At 39.3% G+C, this 9012-nt stretch overlaps 2 protein-coding genes across 2 annotated transcripts; both read right to left on the reverse strand.

Moving 5' to 3' along the window:
* Positions 1–400: 400 nt before the first annotated feature.
* LOC113698851 (disease resistance protein RGA2-like) lies at positions 401–4117 on the reverse strand. Its single transcript, XM_072068539.1, has one exon. It carries the CDS (start codon positions 4115–4117, stop codon positions 401–403), a length of 3717 nt encoding a protein of 1238 aa, XP_071924640.1.
* Positions 4118–7677: 3560 nt separating this feature from the next.
* Positions 7678–8760, reverse strand: LOC113698884 (probable ribose-5-phosphate isomerase 3, chloroplastic). The gene has a single exon (XM_027218845.2). The coding sequence runs from the start codon at positions 8647–8649 to the stop codon at positions 7789–7791; it is 861 nt and encodes a 286-aa protein (XP_027074646.1). The 5' UTR covers positions 8650–8760; the 3' UTR covers positions 7678–7788.
* Between the last annotated feature and the right edge of the window lie 252 nt (positions 8761–9012).

Here is a 9012-nt window from a genome sequence, read left to right on the forward strand (position 1 = left end):
AATGCCACAAAATGCAAATAATCTAGTACATAGGGATTTAAATGTATATCTTGACAGCCATGTCAAGCATAAGAAAAAGTAGCTATATTTCTTGGAAAAATGCAAAGCATGCATGGGACTATGGCTTGTTTATGCCAATGCTCTGCTGATGGAGGGAAGCAAAGAAAAAATCAGTATTGCCATTTTAGTTCCCATCAGAACGTGCTAGACCATGTAAATGATAAGCAAGAAATAGCTTGTACTTATAATTTGTTTATTATGAGAACCCAAGAAAGAGATCAAAATAAATTTGTTTAAAAAGAAAAAAAGGAAAAGCAAGACAGGGAATTCTTAAGGAGATTTAGGAGTTGAAAATCTCACAGGATGAGCAGTCTTCCAAAGATCGAATTTTAGTGAACTGTCAGCAAATGTTTAGAAGGGGAATTTGAGAAATCTTGAACCACTCGGAGTTGGGGCCGCTCTGAGGACTGCATCTTTCCTTTAACAGAGGACAACCATCAACATGTAGATAATTTAATTTGGTGAGGCATCTCATGGCAGCCATGGAAGGTAAATATCGAAGCTTTTTACAACCCAAAAGATGTAGGGATTGAAGAGAGACAAGGTTCCCCAACCAATCTGGTAAAGCTTCCATTCCAAAATGATGCAGGTATAAATGAGTCAGGGTAGTCATGTATTGGAGCTGGTGTGGGAGGGACTCCTTGTGAGAAGACAACCCATAAACTTCTAGACTACGGAGAGTCGAAGAAGATATTAATCCAAACCAATCAAACCCATTATCTTTTGTCATTGAAGGATGGTCATCATCAGTTGAGAAAGGGCCAATCCTCACTTGTCTTAAGCTGGGAAGAAAACCAAATCCTTTGGGCAAAGTCATCAATTTGGGACAATTATGAAATGAAGCCCCTACAAGAGAAGGCATTTGTTGCAAACTCTCCAGGATTGGGAAGGAGACAAGATTTGGGCAGTCATAAAGACACAGCCACTTAAGAGCCACACAGGACTCCAGCATTTCAGTATCCACACTGGCCAATGCATTGCAATCTGTAATCTTCAAATGCTCGAGAGACTTGAGGAGGCTTTGCTGTCCTAAGTTACTGTTTGGAATGCTATGAATTCTCGGGCATCCTATCATCTCCAAATTGCGCAATGCCTGGAATCTGCACAGATCTTCTGGCAACTCCCTCAAATTTTCACAATGAATGAGCTCCAAATTCTGAAGAGAAGTGCTGCAAACCTCCAGACGTGTTAAATCAGGGCACTTCCTCAAGGTTAGAGATTTTAAATTGTGAAGATTTTTGCCTATTAGCCCGGGAGCCACATCCGAAAGACATGTCAGCCCAGTCATACCAGTGTTACCAATTATCGTGAGGGATGAGAGAGTAGTGGAAACTTTGCTAAGAATTTTCTTTACCACAGAAACGTGGTCATTTTTTGTGATTTCCAATATTTTAAGACTTGGAAAATGACTAGGAGCTGTAGTCAATTTGGAGCAATCTTCAATTGTCAATATCTCAAGCATAGGAAACACATTAATATCTGGCTCCATCCATTCTACCAAGTTTCCCATATTTTTCAGTGTGAGTACGTTAAGGGCTCTGAAAAATGTTCTGGACAAAACTTCTAGTTGACCTCCTACCTTTCCAAAATCATCATCAATTCCATAGAATGAAGGCCCAATGTATCTTACATTTTCCAATCCACTGAATTCTAGTTTCTGGAGGAATGGCAACTGTCCTAGCCCTGCAGGAAGTTCTTTGGATGTACTGCAGTCTATGAGGCTCAAGTCTACTAGCTTTGTCAAACTCATAAACCAGTATGGAAATCGATCACCCATGAACCCACAGATGTATAACTCTTGCAAATTTGGGTGAGGTCTAAGGCCTTCTAGTACATCTCCCTCAACGTTGTCACTTTCTGCATTCTTATGGCTCCATAGAAATTCCAAATTTAGAAGATTTGGCTTTCCACATAAATTTGCTCGTTCAGCTCCTTCTTTACTGTTTACAAGCTGAAGATTCCGTATCACCAGTTTGCCTTTAAGGTTTTTCAAGCACCTGAGCTCTTCAATTTGACGACCCTTCTTTTTACCAACATTAAACAACTCTAGCGTTTGAAGGCAAGTCAAAAGTCCAATATTCATTGGCATTTGGAATTCTACATCGCGATTAAAATAGTGAAGATGTCTCAAGTTAATCAAATTGCTCATCTGTTTTGGAAGACCTACTTGAACTGGGAATCCATCTTGATATCGAAGACAATCAATCCTGAGTGTTTGCAAGGTATAAAGCTTGCAAAGAGATTCTGGCAAAGTTTTGATTCCAGAATTGGAAAGATCCAGAAACCGCAAATGTTTTAGTTTGCCAATTGAGGGTGGCAGCTCCTTGAGACCTGCTCCATGCAAATTTAGAACATGCAAGTTCTTGAATTTAGGCAGCATGTCACCAGATATGCTCCTTGTTACGAAAAGTGTACGTACTGATGCTGATGTATCATTCAAGATCTTTCTTGTTATTCCATCAGATGAGTTTATTGCAAGATAGCGAACCTGATTATAGTTGTCTATCCCACCATTCTCAGATTTAACACACTCAGGTTTTGAAATGGACTCTGCAAGGTCATGCACCAGATCATGCATTTTATAACATGTTTTCCAGTTATACTTTACTTCTTCCAACAGGGAACTGTGTAATAAAACTCTAATATATTGATCACCAACATCCTCCATCAATGATTGATTGCACAAAACCGGTTCAAGAAAACCCTCTGCCATCCAGAGTTCGATTAGAAGATCCCTTTCTATTTCGCTATCCTTGGCAAATATAGAACAATATCCAAAACATTTCCTAATCAGTGCAGATGGCAAATTATCAAAGCTTAATTTGAGTATTTGCTCGACACTGTTGTCACCTTCCTTCAAGTTTAAAAGCCGATTCTCCACAATGGAAAGCCACTCCTCTTTTCTCTTTATACGCAACAAACCTCCAAGCACACTTGCAGCTAGTGGTAGACCATTACACCATTTCAAAATTTGCTGTCTTATGAGATTGAATTCTTCTGGAACTTCTCCACCAGAAATTGCCTTCTCCTTTAAGATAGACCAACAATCATCATCAGATAACTTTCCTAACAAATACGGAGAATGCCTGGACACAATAGTAGCCACTTGTCCCAAACGAGTAGTGACAAGACACCTACTTCCGTTTGTGGTCACTATTCCGGCTAAAGATTCAAAAAAGTCATCCCATAATTTTGGCTTTTCATTCCACACATCATCAAGAACTAGCAGATATCTATTGTCCTTCATTTCCTTTTTAATTTCTTTTACAATAGCATCTTTACTAGACAAATCAACCTTTCTTCCCGTCAATGATTCTAAAATCAGTTTGAAAAGCTCTACCTCCTGAAAATTTTCAGAGACACAAATCCAAATTTTTTTGCCAAAATGCGCATCAATCTGTGGATTATTGTAGACCAATTTGGCTAAGGTTGTTTTCCCGATTCCACCCATGCCAACAATGGGAATAACAGAGACAACTTTTTCAGCAGAGGTCAACAACAACTCAACTATATTGGATTCATCATTGGCTCTTCCGACAACATTTTGTCCAACAATAGAGTCTGTCTGGCGACTTATTGTCAGTTCATTACTCGCGGGAAGGGAAGCTGCCATTTGAATGCCAATCAGTCCAAAGTCGTGGGCTCCTTGATTTATCTTTTTCAACTTGATGTTGATGCCCCTGATCTTAGGAGCCATTCTGCGACGAAAAGTAATAAAACTATAACAGGAGAAGAAGAAAAAGCATACCTTCCCTTTGAGTTGTTTGTTGCGGGACTCCACCCCGCGACGAAGACTTTCATGGTGGAGCTCATCCAATACATGATCAGCATCAAAAGCTACTTCTTTGAGCCTCTTCAACCAAAGTTGCACTACCTTGTTCTGGCATAGCTTATCCTCCTCAGCATCAGCCAAGGTAGCTTGGATCATGGCCACAGACCCCCTGAGGTTCTCCAATTCATCCTTGAATCCAAAAGCCAAAACAGTCCCATCAGTGGCAAGGAAAAGTGCCTTTTCAAGAAGAACCTGGACAGTGGCACCAACAATAGCGTCAGCCATTGTTGTGTTGTTGCCTGAGTATATCCTTCTTTTCTGATAGAGGATCGGAGTAATAGAAAGAAAGAAGGGAAAATTTTGGCAGCTAGTAGTCTCAGCACAAGTGATGAGTCTTAGCACAAACAACGGTCTGTTCTGCTTTCGATACTGTTTTAATCGTTATTGCTGGGCATTTTCATTAGTCATATCTTGACTGATGAAAATTTTCAACAAAAGTTAAAAAAATAGCTTTTGAAGGCCAGACACTTCACCACTAGTTAAGCATTATTAGATTTTTCAGCCCCCCATCACCATCACCATCACCATCGAGTCAACTGATCTCAACCACAAGTCTCCCCGTATAGAAGACCGCCAGCATGAGTTCAATGCTGTACCAGCTACACTTGTCTGGCTAAAAGTCCTTGCATGCAAGGACTCGGTTTTTTTTTTTTTTTTTTTTTGGGTCAATCGGCACTTTTTTATTTATATCATATTCTATTTTAATCTAATTAAAGGGAGTCCTACTGAATGTCAGTAAAAATAAAATTACTATCGAATCAGATGAGTACGTTAAACACTCCACCAATGCCTTAATGGTTTGATGGTGGCATCAGCTTTTAGATTGGTGGTTTGCAAAGACTCAACTGTTAGAATAATGTTGGTAAACATAAAATGGTGAGTGTTACTGGACCAATATTCACAAATTGTGTACTAGGATCTCTCCATTTAAAAAGTAAACAGAAGTTTCATTATACTTTAAGGTAATATATCTCTGATGTTTTTCACAAAGTTTAATTCACTCCAGATGGTCTACTGAATATGAGTTCATAAGAGGAATTCTCGTTGTTTTTCAGATCATATTAAATTTTGTTTGATCCTTTTATATTATTGGCATACTGGGCATGATGGAAAACGTTCTTAAAAAAAAGATTGTTTGGATTGAGATGATTTCAGATAAAATAATTTGCTTCACAAATTACAATCACCTTTTTATCTACTTGAGATGATTTCAGATAAAATAATTTGCTTCACAAATTACAATCACCTTTTTATCTACTCAATCATTTTTTTTATCTCACATGCATCACATTACAAAAAGCGTTACAGTAATTATCCCAAATAAACTCCTATCCAAACAAAATTTGATTTCTCATTTTTTTTCAATTTGTTAGTCAAGATTACTCCTAATCTAATTAAGATGCTATAGGAAGAACCAGTGACTACATAGGGCACACAGAAACCACTAAGACAAAGCAACAGTAAGCCAGGGAGCTATTTGATTAAGATGCTAGAGAATGCCCAATGAACAAATAAGATTCTGCTGCTGCAAACCACTAAGATTCTTGTGGTCTTTTTCAACCAAGCAGACTTCAGTGTGAACATTATGCTGAGGAGCTCAAAAGCAAATAATCCCCCAATTTTTCCTGGCAGCTTGCAACTCAAATTCTAAAACTAACTCAGCGCCGCCACGTGTGAGAGCTAACAAAACAAAGAAAGAAAGACAGAAAGAAAAGAACATCCATGGGCAGAGAGAACCACGTTCAAATGAAGCGTGGAAATTTAATAACTACAAATGCAAGTCAAGATTCTGCATTTGCAACTCAAACTGTAGCTACTAAAGCCAATGTTGCAAAGATGAAGCTAACCAAGTGAGCAACCCAAAATTGCAGCAGACTAAATTCCATGAGTTGCTTGGAACCATGGTGGAGACAACTCCAGTAATCGAAATAAATTTCATTTACAGTCGGAAGGAAGGTTTTTTCCCTGCCAGTGCCGCCTCGCGTACTTGTCAGTCATGTACTGGTGCTGAGCAGTATCAAATCAGATTTTTATAGCAGCAAAGACAAGGGCTAGAATAACTGGAACATCCACAAGGGCCACTCTAGAACATGTTTTCTTATTTATGCCAGAATTGATATGATGTCACCGATTCACTCAGAAGAACTAATTTTGCAAGGAAATTCATCGCCCCACGGTCCGTTTACAGAGTATCGAATGCCGAAAAGAGGCTCTTAGGTTAAACGTGATTTGATATGCACCCCTACTCTGCATTTGAGCTGTCTGACATCTCATGAGCAACAACTACAAGAAGAAGTAGAAGTAAATAACTGATCACCCATACCATCTTTGCCGTCGTCACTGCAGAAAACTAGCAAGGTCAAAGCTATAGAGACACCTAAATTTTGAATCTCAAGCCTGTTTCAGTTTAGTTTACAAATTGAACGCATGTTCTGATTCTGTCACTTAATTTATATGCTCTAAAGTATCCATCTTTTAACCAGTTCCAAGAACATCTAGATTTAAACATCAATCATTTATTTGACAATCAAACTCTTAGTCCAAAACACATAGACGGAAACATCAGGAAAGGAGTCAATATCACAGATTTTGTTTTCTCACAAAGCCTATACACTTAAATTAAATGTGACCTTCACCTATACCCTCCAGGGGTTCTAATATCCACCCCTAATCTATGTTTTTGAGCCATCTGACATCTCATGAGCAACTACAAGGGGAAGTGGAGGTCAATAACTGTCAATAACTGATCACTTGTACCATCTTTTCCATCTTCACTGCAGCAAACACACAAGGTCAAAGCTATAGAGACACCAGAATTTTAAATTTCAAGTCTAAGTTTATTCTACAAATTGAAAACAAGTTCTGATCACTTAGTTTACAAGCTCTTTAGTATCCATTTTTTTAACCAATTCCAAGAACATCAACTATTTATTTCACCATCAAACTCTTCATCCAAAAAACATAGAATGATCAGGAAAGGAGTCAATATCAGATATTCTTTTCACTACCAAGCCTGTCCACTTTAAGTACATGATATGAACAAATGAAGTTAACAGCTGACAACCAACTTGTGTCCCAGAAAAGTGTACTATACAACAACAGCTTACGTTGACAAAATTTTTGAACTTACACAAAAGTCAACTTTTTGAACTTACATCAAAGAAAAGAGAGCACTTGTAACATGTCTGGAAACTAATACGAAAACAAAGTAGACTTCGCACACATGCAAATGAAGATCATACTAGTAAACATACCTGTGTGGATCTGCGCAAGCCCTAACATTCATCCACACTTGTGTAAACAAATACTCAAGCATTCACGAATTTCTCAATGTTCTTATACATCCAGGCATCATATTATATATGAATTGAAACTATACGCAGACTGAAGTGCAAGTTGTGTCTGTGTTACAGAAAGAGAGAAACAGAGAGAACTCGGCTAGCAAATACCTCCATTGCCAGGGTGCATAGATATGATGTGCCAAAATCAGAATGAATACAGAAACTTCATTGCTGTGTGTTAGAAAGAGAGAAACAGAGAGGCCTCTGCTAGTCAAGCCAAAACCAGAATCAATTTAGAAACTGCATTGCTGACTGCTGCTGCTGTTTCTAGTGCTCCCTAGTGTTGCTGTTAAGATTATTTTTTTGCAAGATATATGTAAATTTTGAGATACAAGGCATTCTCTTGCACTATATTTCGAACAACCATTTACTAGCAGTGTGTTAAAAAAAAATGCACACGAAGCACGAATCCAAACCTCAAACCGAAAAAGTCCAATAAAATCCTTTTGATAAGAAAGGTACACCCTTTATTCAAATTTTTGGCCAACAACAACAGTTTACAACAAAATGATCCCAAAAATCATAACTTCCAAAATTGAAAAAAAAAAAAATTTCTCATTTGCTCTGCACACTAACTCCATCCTTACCAGCAATAATAACTGCAGTGGCCATATCCAAGAACAACCCATGTTCAACCACCCCTTCCAAAGCCGATATCTCCTTTCCGGCCGCCGCCGAATCCTTTATCGGATTTTTAAAATACAAATCCACGATATAATTCGAATTATCCGTCACATAAGGCTTCCCGTCCCCATTCAATCTCAATTTTGCCTCGACCCCTTCTTCGTTAAACAATTCTTGAAGCCTAATTTGATTATACTTCCAACAAAACTGCACCACCTCAACGGGCATAGCTAAGCCGGAGCCACCCAATCCGGACACCATTTTGGAATCATCCACCACAACTACAAACTTGTCCGATGCAGCCTCAACCATTTTCTCCCGGAGAAGAGCGCCACCACGGCCCTTGACAAGGTCAAGGTTGGAATCGACCTCGTCAGCGCCATCGATGGCGAGGTCGAGGCTGGGATGCGTGTCGAGGGTGGCGAGAGGGATATTCAAAGAAGCCGCCTGCTCTTGGGTTCGTTTCGAGGTGGGGACTCCGACAATGTCCGTTAATTTTCCGCTGGCGACGAGTTCTCCGAGCTTGGCGACAACAAAGGCGGCCGTGGAGCCGGTGCCCAGGCCGAGGACCATCCCGGATTTTACATACTCGACAGCTTTGTCGGCAGCTATCTTTTTCAGGTCGTCTTGGGTGAGAGCAGTGGACAGGGATTTGACGGAGAATGAAGGGCGGCTGCTGCTGCGGAAGGTGATAGAAGGACTGGGGCGGAGGAAAAGGCGGGTGCTTGCATTGTGGTGGGAAGAGAGGAAGTATAGACTGGGGGAGGTGGTTGTGGCGGCGGCCGCGGCCATTTGGGTAGTTGGGCGTGGTAGTTGATGCTGGTTGGGAGATGAGGAAGGAATGGAAGTGGACTTCTGGAGTATTTAGTCCACTGCTACGAGATCACGCTTTTTTAGAGTTTTGTTGGAAATTTACATACTCAAGATTTCTGATTTTAGGCAAAATCAAGACAAGTGACTGACAATTATAATATCTAAGGATCAAACTCAAATTGAGGTTAATCTAAAGTTTTGACTTTGTGTTTTTGGTACTTAATCTTTAAAATTTTTGTTAATATAATCCCTCACACTTAAAAAGCATGAGAATTTTGTAAATAAAATAAAATGTGAATTAAACTAAATGTGTGTTCTCAAATTCCTATGAAAATCTCTAAT

This window comes from Coffea arabica, chromosome 1e (assembly GCF_036785885.1).
Source record: "Coffea arabica cultivar ET-39 chromosome 1e, Coffea Arabica ET-39 HiFi, whole genome shotgun sequence".
In the NCBI taxonomy this organism is placed as follows: Eukaryota; Viridiplantae; Streptophyta; class Magnoliopsida; order Gentianales; family Rubiaceae; genus Coffea; species Coffea arabica.

Bases quoted from the DNA above. Each gene is read 5' to 3' on its own strand.
- LOC113698851 (XM_072068539.1), bottom strand. From the start codon at position 4,117: ATGGCTGACGCTATTGTTGGTGCCACTGTCCAGGTTCTTCTTGAAAAG.
- LOC113698884 (XM_027218845.2), bottom strand. From the start codon at position 8,649: ATGGCCGCGGCCGCCGCCACAACCACCTCCCCCAGTCTATACTTCCTC.